The sequence below is a fragment of the Saccostrea cucullata genome, unplaced genomic scaffold (genome assembly GCF_032062105.1).
Source record: "Saccostrea cucullata isolate Sc308-1 unplaced genomic scaffold, CSIRO_AGI_Scuc_v1 ctg2079, whole genome shotgun sequence".
Classification (NCBI taxonomy): domain Eukaryota; kingdom Metazoa; phylum Mollusca; class Bivalvia; order Ostreida; family Ostreidae; genus Saccostrea; species Saccostrea cuccullata.
The window spans coordinates 15,536-38,722 of NW_026936715.1; the positions used below are offsets into that span (position 1 = coordinate 15,536).

Below are 23,187 nucleotides of genomic sequence, written 5' to 3' on the forward strand. Positions count from 1 at the left end.
TAACGAAGACTTCGGAGGTTAAAGCAATTTCTATATAGAAGTAAGCTTAGCATATCCTGTCGGCAGGTCCCATCCGCCGTTTGCATCTTGTCATGATCAGTAAAACAGAAAAATCTGTAGACAATAGTGTAAAAATAATGGCCTACTATTTTTTCTTTCTGAAAAACTCAGTAAGCATTACACTTGACAATGGGTTGTAGTGTAGGGCAGCGCCGCGAGAATTCCATCGGCATCGAAAGAAAGTTTTTTGACTTGCCTAGATAGCCGAGCGGTCTAGCGCGCTGTTTCTGCATTGCTAGGAGACAGATTCCGAAGGTTGAGAGTTCAACCCCGGGCTGGTACGGAAGTGGGTTTCCATGTAAAAGTGAATTTCTTTGTGCTTTCTATATATATATATATATATATATATATATATATATATATTTTTTTTTTTTCTACATCAGTTATGACCACAACTTGGTCAAACAAAAGGTACTGTAGTCGATATTTGAAGTTCAATACTTTAAATATATCTGGGAAGTCTTTATTCCCAACACAAACCATTATCATTTCACAGTTCTAAAAATAATGAACTTTCAAATTGACACAAAAAGGTGTTACACTCCTGACATGTTAGCATCATTTTTGTGCATAACGTATTTTGTACGTTGAGAAATCAAGAATATATGGCAGATATTTAGACAATATCTCAAGACATGTTGAGACATAGTAAATTATATTCACTGTCTGATGTTTTAGTACTGGATGTTGCTATGTATCTGGTCATTGTTTTTAAATTCATTCAATAGCGTATTGTTACATAAAAAATGAGGTTGGCAATATATAAAAGTTAAATTGTTGCGTTCAACAAAGTTTTGTTGTTAGTTTGCCATTAATGTATTTTTCTTTTAAGGTACGCAAATATGAATAATATATATACAGTATTAATTTCATTTCAATGTTTATCCATAACGAGCCTTTAATATAACTAATATCGAAATAAATTTGCCGAGTGGTCCAGCAAGCTTTAAATTGGCAGCTGAACTAACGACTAACAGGGGTACAAGAGCTTTAATTTAAAAGGAGGGTATAGGGGTTTATGGTAGAGAAAATTAACATCTCATACCTAATGAAGGTTTTGCAGTACTCTAATCTAGACAAACAAATGATCAAGATTAATAAGATATTTTTAAAGTAAAAATTAAAAAAAAAGTTTTGTGGCTATGTTCCTCCCAACCTCTAAAAAGTCCTGGATCCGCACACGTCTAAGTGCATTAAACTGAATACACTTACTGATAAGACGACACCTAGTGATAAGTATCCTTTCCTGTTTTCTTCTGCTTCTTCTTATTATTTAAACTGCTTCCAATGCTTAGGCTGCTCAGGTGTGTCAACTTTCTCACCCCCCCTCCCCCGCCTGATGTAATTATAGTAACTTTTGATGCTACTTGTTTCCTTATCTTATCAATAGAAATTGCTGAATTATGATGTTTTTTCCTCGCTTTTCTTCTCCTTAGTTAGAAGTTTATTTCAGCATTCAAATTTTGAATGTGGTCATATAAATAACATTTGTTTTATAGTTTTGTACTTGAAATCTCGAATACAATGTACATCGTTGATTAATATTAAGTTTTAAGTAATGGATGCATTGCATTAGGTCTATAATTTTTTTTCAAAAATTAATTTTATTTTTCTTAATGAAAATATTTATTCTTTATTCGCTACTTCATTGCAGCCTGGAGGACCGGGCTTCTCTATACATATACGATTAAGTGTCAGTGTATGGGGATTGAGATGGGAGAAGTTATTCAAAATTAAAGGTTTTCTAAATATTGAAAAGATTGTAAATCATAATGTTCTTTCCTTTTATGAATTACCAGATACATAATATATTTACTTCCATAAAGTGAATCTGTCAAAATAGATATGTTTTTCACATTTAATATATAAAGTTGCTTATCATTTACTATGGAAAAAACGACAAGTCCCCTTTTTTAAAACATCGAATTTTACATGTCGCATAAAGACGCATTCTACACAATTCGTGCTCTATATTCATAAAGTAAATTACATTTTGTAATATCTAGGTGATGCATATGTCTAGTTTAAATTTATGCAAGCAACAATTACTTGAGGAATTGATAAAATTTAAAAGTATATCTTTTTTTCTATTTTCATCCGACATAATTTTAAATAATATTCTCGACTATCGTCTCCATCATTTAGACGTATGCCTTTTTCACGCATATCGAAGCGGTTTGATGATCCAAAATCATTTCCATTGTTTAATTTACTTATTTCCCGGGCGATAATTGATGGTTACATAATTGTTTTCTTGTTTTTCTTTAACTAAACTTATTTAGACATCAATGTAGGATTCATGATCACGACTGCTCCCCTCATTCTGCCATGATACACTGTAAGGGGTGTGTTAAAATTTTATCTCAAAGTGTAATAAAAGTCCTATGGAAACAAGATTAACCAAAATTCTTTGTGTTCAAAATTGTTTATAGTATTATTGCATGAAGTATGTCAAGAACTGTCTTAAGGTTTATTATACAGATATAGTTCTGTAAATGCCGTGACTGATCTGATGATTTTCATTGTTTTATTTTAAGTTCTCAGGACAGGCCCCCCAAAGTTCTGTGAAACACAGCCTGGCTTATAATTATCATAATCAGAGTAAGCATTACACCGTTTGTCTTTATGCTTATTAATATAGCATTCATAAAACAGCATCGAAATTGTAAGCCTATTTACTTATCATATACATATGCTGTTCATTTAATGTTTCATCCACTGAAATTTTATGCTATATTTATCAATGACATTTTCGTTTAAAGACATTTTTCTATGCAAATGTAAAGACAGTGTAAAAATAACTAACACACAATGTCTGCTTTGAGGTTTCTTTATTGCTTATAACTGCCACCTTATTTATAAAAAAAATTATGCGTGTATAGGATGAAAACATAATTGTTAAAAAAATTAATTCAGTGGTAGAAATATTGAAGAAGGAACTTAATGTAATTGTCTAAAAATATATTACTTGAATACGAAAACAACAAAAAGTTTCTGTTTGTTTGACAAAAAAAAAAAAAAATATCAGATTTGTGATGAAATATCAGATCTGATTATAAATGATCTCTAGTTTTTGTGTCTGATCATCATCACAGTCTGCTTTAATGCTTCAGTTTTACGTTTCCAGTGGTACCATACCGGGTATTGATAACCAGAATCACCAGACTGTCCGTACATTCCGTTCAGGTTTGAGTTGGCACAGGACCTGTACCACCAGGCTCCGTGTCGTGATACAGCACAGTTACCACCACTATACCTGTCGTTGTCCTGGTCTTTAGTGGTAAACTTCATTCCATTGTGAGGATAAGTCAAACTGTCACCTACAACAGAGAATTGATACTGTTTTAATTTATAAATCAATGATGAAATAAACATAACATCATAACCTTCACCGTGATCACTATTGTCTTTGACTAAAGAAAATTGAAGATTATAGTGTATTATCAACATACAAATGTTAGTGTAATATATCATTTTTTTTATAGCATATTATACATTCTAAAGTAAAACTAGTATCAAAGGCATTCTTAAATGTAATTTTAAAAAATGTGTATGAACGTGAAATCATGTATTTCTAAGAATGTATTTTGATCGTTGATGATATCACAGGTAGTTTTAAGTATATATATATTTTTTGTTTTGTTATTTTGCTTTATGATTGTACAATTAATGATTGAATTGAATTGTACATATTTTTTTGATAAAGTCAAAAGGATCGGACACAGTTAAGTAACTTTGATAGTCCTCTCCTGATACAACATTTTTAAAATTGCCAAAATTAACGAAACATATATACATACATGGTCTGATAAATACATTGTATACATCGTAGTAAAAGAGAGGAAAAAAATTAATTTTTTAAATGTACAAATATAATTCGAGATGGTAAGAGAGATAGAGAGAGAGAGAGAGAGAGAGAGAGAGGTAAACTTATTTTGAAAAACGACCTCATTCATTAAAGAAAGTTTATATAGTTAATGATTTTAAAGGTAGTTATACCGAAATGAGTCCTCGTGTATATTTGGTCTATTAGTATTGCAATACTGAATATTCAAGGAATGACAAAATATTTACCCACGTTACCTAGGTTGGGAACTCATTGAATGTTTTTTGTTGGAGATTAAATGTTTAATCCATTTTTTACAAGTATAACTTGCGTAGCTATTCAATTTATTTCGCATAATATAATTTTCTATCGTTTCAAGTGTAAATATTAAGATAATATCCATTCAAAAATGTCTTTACAATATGCAAAATTAATATGTGTCGTCAAGCAAACGCTCTTGATTTAAGTCAAATTGTGACTTAAGCAACAAATTTTACATTATTTGAACTAAATTTTTCTATCCATTCAAAATAATCTAATTGAAATTACAAACTGAAATTTCAATCCCTTGACCTTGTAATGACTGAACATTATATGTTGCATCAGCGTTATGAGAACACCTACCCGCGGTTCCTGAATACCCCGTCACAGTGAGTTTGTATTTAGTGCCTTCGTTCCCGACGTAAAATGTGGAGTACTGAGCGTATGCTTTGTCGGCATTAAATCTTTGTAGCTCAACCCGGAGTTCCTGGTCTTTTTTCTTTGTCAACTCATGGATTGCGTCATTTCCTTTAAAGGAGTAAAACAGAAAACTACTTAATTGTAAATATTTTTTTCGAATAGTTGTTTTATTAATGTGATTTGTTGACGTGAAGACAAATATCGTATAACTAGACAGACTTGTGATATATTGTTGATCAAATAGTAAGAAGAGACATTGAAGCTGAAATGTGTCAATTTTTTATCATTATATTCTACCATATTGCGACTGTAGTTTACTTATTTCTTTTAAAATTATAACATATGTTGTAGATGAAATGTCTTTCACCTTTATTACGCAAGCAATTTTGAAGTGACATATAAATAATCCCGTTTCATTTGTAGTCTTTAGTGAGCATCAAAGAATCGCTAAATTATTTCTCGCTAAAATGAAATGCCAATTTTAAGGTTAAATCGCTAAATGTTCGAGAGAGAGAGAGAGAGAGAGAGAGAGAGAGAGAGAGAGAGAGAGAGAGAGAGAGAGAGAGAGAGAGAGTCAGCATCATCAGTATCATGTCATCTGTAACTGTATATAATACCGCAAGAAAATCCGAATCCATTGTGCATTTGATCTTAATTCTTTTTATGCCCCCGGATCGAAAGATCCCCGGGGGTATATGGTTTTTGTCCTGACTGTCTGTTGGTCTGATTTTCTATGTCTGTCTGTTTTCAGTTTTAACCTAGCCCAAAACTATGGACTTAAAGAGGTACGTTTGAAAAGCCCTAGAAGATTTAGTATTGACCAAAAGGCATCTGAGTACCAAAAGGCCTACCAAATCACCAGATCTGACTCCCACTGAACACATTTAAGATTGTTAATTGGAATATCAGCCCCCCCCCCTTTCCACGCAGTTTCAACTAAAAAGAAATATACAGCAAGTGTGGCGGCAGATATGTCATTCCTTTATTCAGAGGTACATTGTATCCCTGAGGAAATGATGTCTTGCATTAATTAGAGCGGGTGATGGTCTCACACTCCATACTGATTATTTTATGTGAATTTTTATTTGGAGGGCACATCATAAAGTCTGACAAGATACTTGCATGAAATTTACGCTATGCACTTTCTGATTAAAATTAGATCCACAATTCTATTTAAGATAAAGAATAATAGATAGCCAGACATTTGGAGAAAATTGCGTGTTTTCTGCATTACGTTACTTAAGTTCATCTATTTATTTCAATTGTTATAAAACACATAGTGTAAGAAGTTTGTGCTAATGCAAGACATAACTGATCACTTCTAACTTTATATGCTACTTAATATTTGTATCAAAGGCTAAATAAGAAGAACTGTTTTTCTTTTAAAGGGTACTTACTGTGACGTAGTTTATATTGGGTTTCAGCCACCCCCATTTTTTTTGTATAATCTATCAGTTTATATAGTTTATATATCATATTGTTATATAATTTATGATCAAAGAGAGGTAACTCTTGGATTTGTATAAATCCGGAATGTGGGGTATATTTTGGGTTGGACTTTATAACTACTGAAACCCGCCAAATAAACATAACGTGTTTCACCTCTCCTGTTCTTTATAGGTAAGAACTCAAATTTATACATGTTAAAATGTTTGTAACTGTTTTCTTGATATATAATATGTTTGATATAAAACATTTGTTCTTCGAAATATTGTGATTAGGTGAATTTCAATGTATTAGTGAATATTTTGATGCAGCAGCATGGTCTAGTCACGTGGTTCGAGTTCAGTGTAAAGTCTTTATTTTGAGTTTAAACAATAGTAAACCAATTATATGTATAGAATTGTCATGTTTATTATCACGGAAAGTATTAGCTAAACGTATAGATTTGATTTCCCAACGAATGTATAAAATTTCAATTGTTTCCGGAATTAGTTGTTTTGCTCAGTTTTGAGTCATGTATTAGAGTTTGTAATCTGTTTCCGGTTTGAGGCAAAACGTAAACAAATACTGTTGTGAATGTGTTTTGGCTGTTTTGGACATATAGATATGGTATTATTGAATATTTTATTGATAAATTATCAAACGAAAGTTGCTTGTTACATGTTTTATTCTAGTCAGTAATATTTTGATGTCATAGTAAATTAGTTATTGTAAATCCCCTAGACCAAATGAGTGCATGTATATGTAATAATGTATATGTTGTTTGTTCGACTATATAACTACTGAAACCCGCCAAATAAACATAACGTGTTTCACCTCTCCTGTTCTTTATAGATTCTGCCAGGCCAGGGTAACATTTTGGGGGCCAAGCCGGGATCTTATCATGGCAGAGTTGACAGAGGAAATGCTGGAGGTGAGATCAAAGCTGATGATGGCACCATTGGATGTACTGAAGGGAATTCTGGAGGAATTTGGGGAGACTGTTGATACTTCCAAGGGTCGACTAATGGTGGCTATGCAAGCAGATCAATTCTTCATGAAGGAGATGGAAGGCACACAGTCTGGTACTACATTGCTTTCAGTAAAATTCACTTTAGCAGAGGCAGCTAAGAAAGAACTTGAAAAAACTGTGGGAATGAAATCAGAAACTGAAAGTGCGAAGGACACTAAGTCTCCAGGGATTTCAGAGGAAGAAAAAGAAAAGAAACCGGAAGTCAAGAAAGAAAATCCCACAGCTGTAAAGCTACACAAGGACTTTAAAATTAGCGGCCAGGTTGATTGTAAGGCAGGGATTTCTTACACAAGCTTAATTCGACAGATCGAAACTGGTAAACAGAAGGGATATTCGGAGGTTGACATCATTGATGGTGTGATCAAGGCAGTTGTACCATCCTCGAGTCTTCGTAGTTACCTTGATGGACGACCTGACATAAATCTGGCTACTCTGAGAAGTATTCTAAGAGGACACTACGCAGAAAAAAATGCTACTGAGTTGTATAGTGAACTCGCCAGTGCAACCCAAAATCCGAAGGAGAACCCTAATGATTTCCTTTTGCGTGTGATGGACCTCAGGAACAGGATTCTGTTTGCTTCGCAGGAAGATAACAGTGAACTCAAATACAGTCCAGAACTGGTTGCTGGTCTATTCAGAAGAACAGTTTACACAGGGTTACGGGACACAACATTACGACATGAGATGAGGAAACATTTGGACAAAGTGACTATATCTGATGCGGAGCTCATGCATGAGCTGAATCAGATTCTTATACAAGAGACTGAGAGACTTAACAAGCTCCAGACTAAACACTCAGTGTCTACCTGTGAGATCAACTCTGTGAAGGAGGCCGTGAAAAATGACCTCGCCAGTGAAATCAAATCCTTACGGCTTGAGATGAATAAACTGAAGGAACTGGTCGGACATTCCCAAGGTGACGTGAGGACACAAAAAGTAAACACAAGCAGACCAAGTTGTGCGGACTGCCAAACCACCGGCAGGCGTTGTGACCACTGCTGGACCTGTGGTGGATCCGGTCATCGTCGTCAGCAGTGCCCTAACAGAAAACCACAGCCATCGGGAAACCGCAGCGGGTCGTCTTAGAGGGACAGTTGGCGGCCCAGCAACAGAAATGTCCCGCGAGTTGCTTAAATTGTCATTGTGGACTGTCAAGTGAAACTATCAAAGTTTGTGCAAAATGTCATTTAGCCACCTATTGTAGTGTTAATTGTCAAAAGGCACATTGGGTTGAACATTGTAAAATTTGTAATGCTGTCAATTATATGAATACAAAATTTTTTGCTGAATGTCAACCTAACAATTTTCCTACAATGTCTGTAAATGAAATCAAGGGTGATGTGTATGATATTGGGCCAAACATTGTGAAACTTGTCAGTAAGCCATGTCATGTATCTGTTTTATTGAATGAGAAACCTGTGAAAGCATTGTGGGACACAGGGGCCCAAGTTTCATTATTAAGTAAGTCATGGGTCATGAATTATTGTCCAGATTTAGTTGAAAGTGTAAAGAGTGTTGATGAGTTTTTACATGCAGAGAATTTTTCATTAGTGTCTGCCTCTGGATCAGATATACCTTTTGAAGGTGTTCTCACTGTCAGTTTAAAACTCGTAGAACAAGGAAGCCCAATTCATGTACCTTTTCTTATCACCAATGTGTCTGGTATGAATGAACCCATTCTGGGGTATAATGTTATACAATACCTGTTACAATCTTTACCTAGAAGTGATGCTGTTGACTTGTTAAAGTGTACTCTTCCAGCAGCTGATGAAGCTCAGGTCAACGCCCTCTACCGAGAGTTGAAAGATACGGGAGACGGAGCACTGGGAATGGTCAAGGTAGGACGCAGGAATATAACTGTACCAAGACAGTCTTTGGTCTTCATCAAAGTACCATTTAAGGCCAGACAACTTCAGCATGGCACTAAGGCTGTCTTCATTCCGTCTCAAGAATTGGATGCATATGGAATTACATCACAGGAAATGTTTATCGACGTGAATCCAAAACGTACTAGACACATCAAGTTGTTGTTGACTAATCCATCCAAAACGGACGTGGTCATTCCAAAAGGTACTCCCTTAGGACACGCAGAAAGGATTTGTTCGTCAATTCACTTTGAGACTACAGGAGTTAACAGTGTTCAGACAGTAGTGAATAAAGTGAGTACTAAAAACAGTGATAAGTGGGATCCACCTGTTGACCTCTCAAACTGTTCCCTTACCCCAGACCAGAAGGTGAAAGTTCAGGAACTTTTGAGGGAGGAATGTGAGGCGTTTACATGTGATGATGATGATATCGGATGTGCCGTGGACCTGCAGTTGGAGTTGGAACTGATAGACAAAGAACCAGTACATAGTTCTTACATGGCTGTACCGAGGCCTCTGTACCAAGAAGTAAAGGATTACATTGCCAACTTGTTACAGAAACGCTGGATTCAACGATCAACTTCTCCCTACTCTAGTCCAATTGTGTGTGTAAGGAAGAAGGACGGATCACTCCGTTTATGCGTCGACTATCGGAAGCTAAATGCGAAAACTGTCCACAACCAACATCCAATTCCACGAGTACAAGATGCACTTGATTCCTTAGGAGGAAGTCACTGGTTCTCACTCCTGGATCAAAGCAAAGCATACCATCAGGGTTTTGTTAAAGAGGAATGCAGAAAGTACACTTCATTTGTGACACCATGGGGACAGTACGAGTGGAATCGTATTCCATTTGGACTTACAGGTGCTCCTGGAATATTTCAAGCATACATGAATGAAGCTCTAGAAGGACTCAGAGATAAGTGTTGTCTCCCATACTTAGATGACATTTTGGTGTACAGTAACTCTTTTGAGGCTCATTTGAATGACCTTCAGTGTGTGTTGCGTCGTATGAAGGAGAAAGGACTGAAATTGAAGCCTAGTAAATGCCACATCTTTCAGAAACAGATCCGTTACTTAGGTCACCTAGTCACTACACAGGGTCATACCGTAGACCCAAATGACCAAGAAGCAGTGGTGAAATTAAAGGATCAGAAGTTTCAAACAGTTGGAGATGTAAGGAAAGTGATGGGGTTTATCGGATATTACCGGAGTTATATCCCAAATTTCTCCCGTAGAGCAAAACCCATCTACGATTTACTGAAAGATGACAAAGATGCACCCTTATCGGGGAAGAAGCAGAAGAAAACCAAGTCCCAGAAATTAGGACAGAAGAGTTCATCAGTGCGGATTACATGGACGGCTGAACACCAAGGTATCTTGGAGGATCTCATTGATGTCCTACTTCACCCACCAGTGATGGCTTACCCTGATTTCAACAAACCATATACTCTCCACATTGATGCATCACAAATGGGCTTGGGAGCTATCCTTTATCAGAAACAGGATAATGACAAGCTGGCTGTAGTTGCTTACGCATCGAGGACACTGACACCAGCTGAACAAAACTACCACCTTCACTCGGGAAAATTAGAATTCCTAGCACTCAAATGGGCAGTGACCGAGCGATTTAGAGATTACCTTTACTATGCCACTCATTTTGAAGTGTACAGTGACTATAACCCATTGCGATACATATTCACCGCCCCAAAACTAGATGCTACGAGATTAAGGTGGGTTTCCATGTTGGCGGATTTCCGATTCCATATCCACTACAAGCCGGGTGTGAAAAACAGTGATGCAGATGGACTCAGTCGCATGCCGCTTGACGTATCCAAGTTTACAGAGAGTTGCTCCCCTGACACCATTGATGCCATAGTTACAGCAGTAAGGTTAGACGAGACTGTTTGTAGCAGTATTTGTGCACCAGTGAAAGAGGCTGAAGCGGAGGAAGAGAAACTTCAGGGTGGAACCTTTTCTTCTATAAGCAGTGCTACTTTAACACAGGAACAGAGTAAGGACCCAAACATTGGGCTTATAATTCCTTTTGTACAAAAGGGGACAAGACCATCAAAGGAAGTAACCAAAGGTTGGAGCCCTGCTTCCAAGTGTTTACTAAGAGAATGGCCAAAGTTGAAGATGGTCAATGGACTACTTAAGAGGGAGATTTCACTACCTCGAGAAGGACAAATACAACAACTTGTACTTCCAAAATGTTATAGGAAGATAGCCCTTAAACATTTACATGATGATCTAGGACACTTAGGAGCAGAGAGAGTATTGAGTAGTGCAAGAGATCGATTCTACTGGCCGCACATGGGTTCAGAGATTGAGCGATATGTTACTCAGGAGTGTTGTTGTATCAAGGACAAAAGACCACATCTTCCGCGCAAAGCAGCACTACAACCCATAACTACGACTTGTCCATTGGAACTGGTCTCAATTGATTTCCTCCATCTGGAGCGCTGCAAAGGGGGATATGAATATATTCTTGTGGTGATGGACCACTATACCCGTTTTGCCCAGGTGTATGCCACCAGGAACAAATCGGCCAAAACCGCAGCAGAAAAAGTGTTCAATGATTTTGTGCTAAGGTTTGGAATGCCTAGCAGACTTCACCATGACCAGGGACGTGAATTCGAGAACAGATTTTTCTTTGAGTTACAGAAGTTGTGTGGAATTCATCACTCTCGTACAACACCCTACCACCCCCAAGGAAATGGCCAAGTGGAACGTTTCAATAGAACTTTGTTACAAATGTTAAGAACTCTAGAACCATCTTTCAAATCTGACTGGAAATCTCATTTAAACAAAGTCGTTCATGCATACAATTGTACGAAGAATGAATCAACTGGATATGCACCATTCTTCTTGCTATTCGGACGTCATCCAACACTGCCCATTGACCTCGTTTTCCCAGAGCTACAGCATTCAGAATCGAAGCGGACTTACTCACAGTATGTCACTCAGTGGAAGGCTCGCATGGAAGAGGTTTACAAAGTTGCTTCGCAGCAAGCAACGAAGATGTCTGAGAAGGGAAAGCGTCAGTATGACAAGGCACTATTGAGCGCACGATTGTATCCTGGAGACCATGTACTGGTGAAGAACCTTTTGGAAAAAGGAGGGCCAGGGAAATTAAGGTCATACTGGGAGAAGGATGTGTATGTGGTACTTAAGCAAGTAAATGAGGATACACCAGTGTACGAGGTGAGGAAGAAGTCAGGACAGGGTGGTATCAGGAGACTTCACAGGAACCTGTTAAGGCAGTGCAATTCTCTACCTGTAGAGTCCGGACATAAGGAGAAGAAAAAGCCCTACCGGTTAAAACAAACCCCCAAACCAGCAGCCCCAGTCTATGATGCTGATGGCAGCTCCTCTGATTCTGATGGATCTATTGATTTTGGAGGGATCTCCTTAAATCCACATGCAGAACCGTTTGTGCCTCAACAGCATATTACAGAATACGATAGCTCAGACTCGGTGGTTGAAGTAGAGAATCCTAGTGACTCTCATTGGGAGGAACCTGTTGTGATTTCTGACAGTTCTGGTGACAGTTTCAAGTCAGCCAATAGTTCAGATAGACAATCTGATATTCAGAATGATCAGGAAGACCCAAACTCTGATGAAAGACATGAGGAGCCAGGTGTTGACGAAACCAGTCCGACTGAAGACAATCATTCAGAAAGACCTAGGAGAACAACCAAACCTCCCAGGAAGTTTACATATGATCAGTTAGGGAAACCATCATATGTACAGATCATTACACCAGATTTTGAAATTTTTGTGTAGATTTTCACATATTAGTAGACTGTCATGTTTTACAGCTCTAAGGGTAATTACCCTTGTGAAAAATTTTGTACTAGTATATGTATAATGTTATGAGTGATATGAATCACATACTCAGATTATAGCTTTTATCAAGTATAGTCAAACTTTATTAGTTAATGGTTGTTATATGGGCCGGTATATGTATGCGGCAGAGTATATGTAACCTTAGTGTCTAGTTTTATGTATACTTAGGACATTTTAGAGTGTCTGTCTGCAGTTTGGCCAGTTGTAGACATTTGAGTATAATAGAGCAAGTCGCATATGTGTGGTGTTAAAGGGTCTATGTAATGATCATGAATTGTTCTGTGGAAAACAGAAGTCGGATAATGTTGCTTTATTTTAATTACAAAGAGTGTTTAATTGTAATTGTTAATGTCGGGACGACATTCAATTTTGGAGGGGAGTGTGTGACGTAGTTTATATTGGGTTTCAGCCACCCCCATTTTTTTTGTATAATCTATCAGTTTATATAGTTTATATATCATATTGTTATATAATTTATGATCAAAGAGAGGTAACTCTTGGATTTGTATAAATCCGGAATGTGGGGTATATTTTGGGTTGGACTTTATAACTACTGAAACCCGCCAAATAAACATAACGTGTTTCACCTCTCCTGTTCTTTATAGGTAAGAACTCAAATTTATACATGTTAAAATGTTTGTAACTGTTTTCTTGATATATAATATGTTTGATATAAAACATTTGTTCTTCGAAATATTGTGATTAGGTGAATTTCAATGTATTAGTGAATATTTTGATGCAGCAGCATGGTCTAGTCACGTGGTTCGAGTTCAGTGTAAAGTCTTTATTTTGAGTTTAAACAATAGTAAACCAATTATATGTATAGAATTGTCATGTTTATTATCACGGAAAGTATTAGCTAAACGTATAGATTTGATTTCCCAACGAATGTATAAAATTTCAATTGTTTCCGGAATTAGTTGTTTTGCTCAGTTTTGAGTCATGTATTAGAGTTTGTAATCTGTTTCCGGTTTGAGGCAAAACGTAAACAAATACTGTTGTGAATGTGTTTTGGCTGTTTTGGACATATAGATATGGTATTATTGAATATTTTATTGATAAATTATCAAACGAAAGTTGCTTGTTACATGTTTTATTCTAGTCAGTAATATTTTGATGTCATAGTAAATTAGTTATTGTAAATCCCCTAGACCAAATGAGTGCATGTATATGTAATAATGTATATGTTGTTTGTTCGACTATATAACTACTGAAACCCGCCAAATAAACATAACGTGTTTCACCTCTCCTGTTCTTTATAGATTCTGCCAGGCCAGGGTAACACTTACCACAAACAAAAAATGGATGCGCGGGTTGATATATATTTTTTGACTGATTTTGATTTGAAATGACATAAATAATTAATAAATCCCTGAAGTATTAAGAAATCGTAGGTTTTCCTCGGTGCTTAGATATGAGATTTTGTTTTGCTTTCTATATAATTCCATACAAAATTTTGCACAATTTTTTAACCTTAAGACAAAATCTTACATAATTCTCTCACTCTACTTGGTGAACATTATTCAGGATGTCAATTTAAATGTAAATCTATGAAAAATAATGCTGATTTCTGAAAAAAGTTTGTTTGTGTTATTTATCCTTAAATAAAAATTATTCATTTTTGTAGATTTATGGGGTATAAATGTCAACTTTTTACAAGACAATTTCTATGACTTCAAAGAATTTTTAATCATATTGAGAAACGTGAAAATTAATGCATGGAAAGACCAGTTTCAAGCTTCATTTTAAGACTTTCTTAATTAAATAACTATTTTAAGTGTTTTTTCCTTGCTGAAGAGTGTATATCCTTAAAACTGAAAGATTAAAAATTATTCTTAATTTCGTCCATGAATTATAATTTTCTTCAACCGTTTGAGTTCTTTGTTCTCGATGTATAAATTTTTAATGATCCGTTTTGCCGTAGCTGCAGATCTGTAGCTCTCCGAAAATATATATTGATAGACCGGAAAGCTACAGAGCCACAGATTGAAGAAACTGTATATTTATTGCGCACACAAAAGTGCGCTAGGTTCTTGATTTATTCTTCCAAATTCTTACCTCAGTTGCAAAAAAGGAACGATTTCAAAATATCCCTTTCTCCTCTATCAAGTACGCTCGTAGTTGACATCTGAACGAAGCATATTGGACCGAATTATCTTTGAAATCAAAATGGCAGTATAAATAAGCGAAATGTTCTATGATTACAATATCAGGGTCAGGACGACTATTAACAACAATTATGAAGAATGTTTGGTCGTGGAAACAGCGAAAGAATATGTTAGGAACACATGGTTAGTAATATTTTGAGATCACAATTTTAAAAACATGGAAAAATAAATCAAGAACTGAACGCACTTTTGTGTGCGCAATAAATATACAGTTTTTTAATGGGTGGCTCTGTAGCTCTCCGATCTATCAATATATATTTTTTCGGAGAGTTACAGATCTGCAGCTATTTTTGCCGAAGATCATATAAAAAATACAAAGAGACAAACAGAAAAATTCTTTTCTTTATCTTTTCTTAAAAGCAAAACAATTCTAGCAGTGGTTGGAGAGTCTGCTCTAGAGTCGCGAAGTAAGGAGTTGATCCTCACGTCGTGGGTTCGAATTCCTACTATGGGACATGGAGACCGGTCCTTCGGATGAGACTGTATAAACCGAGGTCCCGTGTCGTGGTAAGTGCTGGCACGAATAAGATCCCTGGCTGCTCATTGACCTGAGTGCTGAGTAAAGGCCAAAATTTGCAGCTCTCCACCGGCAAGTGGTCGCGTATCCATATGAGTGAAAAAATCCTCGAGAGAACGTTAAACAATAAACAATCAATCAATAAATCAATCAATATATGTAATACAATTCTACTTTTTTCGATCAATTTTAATACTAGCTGCAATAATGTAGCCCTCTCCGATTTTTTGCATCTGATGTTTTCTAGACAATTCCATAGCATCCGTAATGGTGCAAATATATTTTTTAAATACGGGCGATTGAAGGCAAAATAAATTATTTTTACATTCAACTTACTTCTTATAAGACTGAATTTTTATTCACTGTCAACAACATAGCCTTCTAAACTCGAAAACCATGTAAAATATATCTGCATGTTTACCAGCAGCAGCCATGACAGTTCACGCGTGACGTACTGAGACTTTCGCTTGAAATTTGGAACAACTAAAAAAAGCAAATATCGATGTTTATAAACGACTGCGCTGAAATGTATCACAATAATATCGATAAATAAAACAATTTCAAGTGTTATTTTTACGCAAACAGCGATATGTATGTTTAAAATAAGGGAATTCCTAAAAGATCCGCTCCTATAGATTCTAAATTTTCATTGGCTGTCCGAGAATAAAATCTATCAAGGTCAGTAAACATGGCGGAAAAATTCAAGGTGTGATGTTGACATACACGAAAAATAATCGATATATGGGTCGTTGTGAATATTTTTGAATCGATTATGTCTTGCATAATTACTTTTTTTGGAGTCCAGGTAAGAGATATTAAGGTCTTTAATCCCTTATAGGAAGAAATTTAATGAAATTGAAGACATAACAGATATGTAGGCATTGACTACTCAGTTTATTTAGACATACTTCCCATTTATTACTATAAGTGTGTTTAGTGGGATGTGTCCTAATTCATGACCTTGAATTTTGGCAAGAGTTATCTCCCCTTTTTAATTAATAAAAAAATTCAATTAAAAAAAATTTAGCTGGTAAAAAAAGTGTTTTCAATTATCGTTCTATTTATAATATTTCAATGCATCTTTCCACCACAGGGTTTAGTGATATTCAAATTATTTGAATTTTTATCTTGAAAAAACGCTTTTCCTCATAGACTTCAATGCAATCTTTGTTAATTAACTACTGCTTAATTAATGAACTTTTTGAAAATTTCTCGTGGGCAATCCTTTTCCACTATAAAATGCTTTAATATAATATCAGAGTATTGTGTACTTTACGGACATTTAAGGGTAGAGAATTAGGTACCATTAGGGATTGGATTCCTTAATAATATAGCCGTTTACTGATGATTTGAGCCGAAATCCGTGCAGGAGCGATTCACTGCAGCATTTGCACCATTACGGAGATCCTAAGGAGTTGTAGCCCTCTCCCAAAAAAAAAAAAAAAAAAAAAAATCGGAGAGTGCTACATTATTGCAGCTATTTTAATACGACACCAACATTATATTTTTCTTAAATGAATGATATTTAATACCGAGGAAGGGCCTTTGGATATATTTTGAAAGTCACAATAAATAAAGAAATATTAATATTCTGTTACGAAAAGGTATATTAAGGTTTATTTCGCTAGATAAGCAAAAAGTCAATCTTACCAATCCAGTAGTTTGTAGAGGGATCCCCAAATCCTTGTTTATATTCTCGCCAAGTTCGGTAAAAGTCTGTTGATCCGTCCCGTCTTCTTTGTATTGCCTTGAACACATTAATAACGTTGGATGGATAAAATATATTTATCTAGTTATTTAAATTTCTTGAATATTAACAAGTACTGTAGATTATATATGTTTTAAAAGAAAAATTCTTAAAATCCAAATAATTTATCTCTTGTTGTACAGTGCAATTTGTAAATGTATGTTCATTTAATTTTCATGCAATTTGAAAGCATTCTTTCCTTACACTTAATGAGGTTAATTGAATACTGAGGATTAATGGCAATTCAAGATACATGTATAACCTTGGTTGGAAGAGATATTTTATACTACTCACCCTCCTCCATCAGAACTTATGTCACAGTAAACAGACCATACTACTGAGTCTCACACTCACCGTTCACCCTCCTCCATCTGTACTCGTGTCACAGTAAACAGACCTTACTACTGAGTCTCACACTCACCGTTCACCCTCCTCCATCTGTACTCATGTCACAGTAAACAGACCTTACTACTGAGACTCACCCTCACCGTCCACCCTCCTCCATCAGTACTCATGTCACAGTAAACAGACCTTACTACTGAGTCTCACACTCACCGTTCACCCTCCTCCATCAGAACTTATGTCACAGTAAACAGACCATACTACTGAGACTCACCCTCACCGTCCACCCTCCTCCATCAGTACTCATGTCACAGTAAACAGACCTTACTACTGAGTCTCACACTCACCGTTCACCCTCCTCCATCAGTACTCATGTCACAGTAAACAGACCTTACTACTGAGACTCACCCTCACCGTCCACCCTCCTCCATCAGTACTCATGTCACAGTAAACAGACCTTACTACTGAGTCTCACACTCACCGTCCACCCTCCTCCATCTGTACTCATGTCACAGTAAACAGACCTTACTACTGAGGCTCACACTCACCGTCCACCCTCCTCCATCAGTACTCATGTCACAGTAAACAGACCTTACTACTGAGGCTCACACTCACCGTTCACCCTCCTCCATCTGTACCCATGTCACAGTAAACAGACACTCACCGTCCACCCTCCTCCATCTGTTCTCATGTCACAGTAAACAGACCTTACTACCTAGACTCACACTCACCGTCCACCCTCCTCCATCATTACTCATGTCACAGTAAACAGACCTTACTACTGAGGCTCACACTCACCGTCCACCCTCCTCCATCTGTACTCATGTCACAGTAAACAGACACTCACCGTCCACCCTCCTCCATCTGTTCTCATGTCACAGTAAACAGACCTTACTACCTAGACTCACACTCACCGTCCACCCTCCTCCATCATTACTCATGTCACAGTAAACAGACCTTACTACTGAGGCTCACACTCACCGTCCACCCTCCTCCATCTGTACTCATGTCACAGTAAACAGACACTCACCGTCCACCCTCCTCCATCTGTTCTCATGTCACAGTAAACAGACCTTACTACCTAGACTCACACTCACCGTCCACCCTCCTCCATCATTACTCATGTCACAGTTAACAGACCTTGCTACTGAGGCTCACACTCACCGTCCACCCTCCTCCATCTGTACTCATGTCACAGTAAACAGACACTCACCGTCCACCCTCCTCCATCTGTTCTCATGTCACAGTAAACAGACCTTACTACCTAGACTCACACTCACCGTCCACCCTCCTCCATCATTACTCATGTCACAGTTAACAGACCTTACTAGTGAGGCTCACACTCACCGTCCACCCTCCTCCATCTGTACTCATGTCACAGTAGACAGACCTTACTACTGAGACTCATACTCACCGTCAACCCTCCTCCATCAGTACTCATATCACAGTAAACAGACCTTACTACTGAGACTCACACTCACCGTCCACCCTCCTCCATCTGTACTTATGTCACAGTAAACAGACCTTACTACTGAGGCTCACACTCACCGTCCACCCCCCTCCATCTGTAGTCATGTCACAGTAAACAGACTTGACCTCAGAGTTTATTGTTATTTTGTATACTCCGTCTCTTCCCCTTAGACTCGGGAATGTCAGTAAAATTTCCCAGCAACTACCATAATCATTAGAAAGCACTGGAAAAAAGATATTTTGATTTGTGAAATGTATGTATTTATTATTATGTCAGATATACAAGCAATTTTCATTTACACAGTATTTTTTTCAAACCGATTGCTTGTCAATTATTTATGCACTAAATTCACAACGAATTTTTCCAGTGTTTCCCAATCTTGACAAGGAACACACAGCGGTTGTGACCGGTCGTCAGGGGATGCTCACTCCTCCATGGCACCTGATCCCACCTTTGATATTTTAGAGGTCTGTATTTGTTCTGCCCTTATTATGTATTATTCTATAGATTTTTTAAATCTTGAATACTGTAAGTTATCTCCATATGTTTCGCTTGCATATGTCCTGTTTTCATACCCCTAACAAATAATTCTTAAGAAAAATTCAGTTAATTGTAAACAATACTTATCAATTGTAATGATAACCTTTGACACTGTGATGCTATTGTGATAACTTTGTAAACATTGTTTTACTTCACATAATGATAAGTTTCTCCTTGATTTACTTATTCATACATAGTAATCTATAGTTTAGTGTAGTATTTTTTCAAAATATAGACAAGAATAAAATCTGTTATGTATAAATTCGTGCTACAGGAATTCTTATGTAATGAACATATTGACAGACCCCGGAAGTATACATTTAATCTTATATATCATATTTTAATGTTAATTAAAAATACATGTCATTGTATAAATGAGGGCCATTAAATCTTTAAAACTTACTGAACTGTTATGCAACATACACTGAATGTTCACGTCATAGAAATAGAAATTTACCATTTCCCCGCAAGCACCTTTTTGAATGGTACGCGTTTCTCTAAAGTTTAGCGTAAATAATATTCTGAAGTTATATTTTAATACAAAAATAACTTTTCCTATTTTATGAGATTTTTGCAAGTATAAAATAGAAGGAAATTGGCATTAAATTAAAGATTAAATAAACTTTTTAAAGTGCGTGATTGCGGGGAAACGGTATATGCGTGATTTTGCGTTAGAAATAGGAAATGGTATATGAGTTAAAATGCGTGACTGCGGGGAAAGGGGTTAATTCCAAGGTTTTTTTTTAAATATAGAAATATTTTTCATTTTCTGTGTTATTCTACAAAGCCAAAATGTATAATTGATTTTTAGTCATCTTTGTGTATTCCTACGCATGTAAATATACACAGTAAAACTCACGCTAATATGACTTCACAATAAGACTACAGAGAACGTAAACAGAAACGATATAGGGAATAGACTTGAATGTAGGCATTTCTTATGAAGCGCGCTAGGGGAAGTTTAATTGTGTGATTTACACACCAATAATTCATAAAAAGCTAAAAAAAAAAATCATTCTTATCTTCATCAAAGATACCAGGGTAAATTTTCGAGTTCAATTTTTATTGAAAGAACTTTTAAGTTTTTAATTATAAGCTGTTGATCTTGGTGGAATCTTGTGATTTCAAATCGTCCATATGGAAATACTAATATTTCTTTATTTGCGGTCCGAATTGTCACTGATAATATATTTTTTTAGAAAAAATAAATATGAATGTATACAGTCTCTGAAATAAAGATTTATATGAATGTGACTTTTCTAAAGGCTTGTTTATTTCTTTCCCTCTAAAAGGCAAAATGAACTTATGTATATGTTATCATACCTTTTGACAAGATCTCATTCGATTCATTCAGATCCTTCTTAAAACTATCTAGAGCTTCTTTTACAGCTACCGAGAAATTTTCTATTTTTTCCTCATTGTTTTTAACACGTTCGGAAATTCTTATTACACTGCTTTTCTGTGATGTTGAGTTCATTCCATCCATTTGGTTTTTGAGATCCTCAACTTCTTTTGCCAATGCACGATCATTGCTTTTGAAAACCATACTTTTATTACCTATATCATCATCAAGTTGTTTTATTTTTTCTAGGTGAGTTTTAGCAAAGTAGATTTGCGATTCGTTTAGAACGTTTATTTTCTCCATTGTGCTTTGTTCCTTCATTTTCAATGTCTGTATTTCTCTCCTCAAGTCATTTTCGATTTTCTTTTTAAACAAATCAAGCTGTTTTTCGAAATCTGCATTTTTCATAGCTATTCTGTGATTTTCATTTTGGAAAGCTAACGTGTTTCTTTTAATTTTCTGGTCAAGAGATTGAATTTCTTCCTTTGTAAAGTTTCGATTAGTATTCATCGTACCGTGGACAACCCTCAATTCCTCTTTAAGTTTGGCGTTTTCTTCCTCCATTTTCTGGTTTCTAGTCTTCAAGTCCTGAATTTCTTCTTTTGTTTCGTTTTTATTGTCATTCACCGTGTTGTGAATGACCTTCAATTCCTCTTTAGATTTGACGTTTTCTTCATCCACTATTTGGTTTCTGGTCTCCAAGGCCCGTAAGTCTTTCGTCACTTCACTTAGCTTCGTCATTATAATTTGCCTATCGTTTTTGTTGTCTATGGCATCCATTACTAAATTCTGTATTTTTTGTACCATTGAAAAGCGGACCAAACTTTCTTGATTCAAAATGTCCCGTAAGACGTTGGACACTTTTCCTGATGCAGTACTTGACAACAAACCATTGTTGTCAGAAGTTTTGTTTTCAAGTAAAGATAAATGGCCAAATGTTCCATATATGCACAAAGAGAGAATTAAACAGTGTACGTGTAAAGCACCCATCTTGTCCGAAAAATTAACAACTGATGCTTCGAGATAGCTGTTTATATTGTGTTCACCAATGAGTATTAGTAATCTTAGGGCCAAAAAACTTAGCAAATAAGTGTTTTCCTTAAAAATATGACTAGCCACTTGTCTTGATTTCAAAGTGACAAGATACCCTTGTACGAAATGAAAATGTTATCCTGACTGGAATTACTAATGGCTATGTATTTAATGACTAATATTGAAAATAAGTGTTTTTGGCTGAAAAACTGATTTGTTACTTGGCAAACATTCAAGTAACAACTTAATCTTTCTCGAGTTAACATTATCTGTAGTATAACCACTTTTGATAATATACTTAATGCCTAATATAGAAATTAAGTGTTGTTCACTGAAAAAATGACATGGCACTTGTAATTGAGATAAAGGTTCACAACTTCATACCATTAAAAGCTTTTCCATCTATGGTATTATACAACCATTTCTATAATAAGCTTTATTTTTTGGGTGAAGGCAAGACATCTCTGGTTTTGATATTAAAAGGATGCTGAATTTTTTCGTTGACAACCTTCTATGTAGTTTTTGGAAACCAGGTCTACCTGCTGGCTGTTGGAATTTCGATCTTTACTACATGTACTCCTTTACGAACAGATTTGAATTTATATTTCCATCAAGTAAAATTTATTCTTTATTAGAAGAAGAAAACTCTTTCTGTGGCCTTTCAATGAGATATTTAGGTATGAAAGCTTCGTTTTGGGAACATAATAAGGAGACTAATTGTTCAGAGAACAATTTTAATTTTAATTCAAAGAACAATTTCAGGCCTTTGCAGCTTCTTGAGTGTTTTCATATATATCATTTGCTGTCAGAAAAGAAGAAAAAGGCAAGAAAATAAAACAGCTAACTTCTCCTTTTTCTACAACAGTGATTTTAACATAGAGCTCAAAGTTGGTTTTCAGATCATTTTTTTTTTTCAAATTTTGAGTTCAAAAGGCATATTTTTTTTTTACAATGGTAAGATAGAAACTTCTGAAAGAAAGAATATATACACTCAAATAAACATGCGCACAAATGTTATGCAGAAAAACAAAAAACCAAAGAAAAAAAATAAAATAAAATGTATTCAAAGAACACATATAGTATAATCAAAATATCATCTTGAATGGTCTTCTGTCTTAAAATTTATTTAATGCTGGTTTTGTTTTCATAAGTGACTTGTTCAACTTCGATAATAATTTTAAGCCTAGACAATTTTAAAGATCTTGGTGTAAAAACAAATTTTGTTGAATTTTCTGGTTTGAAACAGGCTGTGATAGACAGATTTGTTAACAAAGACCAAATGAATGTGG

General features: G+C 35.7%; 1 protein-coding gene across 1 annotated transcript; it reads right to left on the reverse strand.

Annotated features, from left to right (window-relative positions):
- Positions 1-2,961: 2,961 nt before the first annotated feature.
- On the reverse strand, positions 2,962-21,875 carry LOC134246327 (fibroleukin-like). The gene is made up of 5 exons (XM_062728645.1): positions 20,848-21,875; positions 19,062-19,207; positions 17,075-17,171; positions 4,511-4,675; positions 2,962-3,380 (listed from the first exon to the last, which is right to left on the reverse strand). Exons 1-5 carry the CDS (start codon positions 21,854-21,856, stop codon positions 3,127-3,129), a joined length of 1,671 nt encoding a protein of 556 aa, XP_062584629.1. The 5' UTR covers positions 21,857-21,875; the 3' UTR covers positions 2,962-3,126.
- Between the last annotated feature and the right edge of the window lie 1,312 nt (positions 21,876-23,187).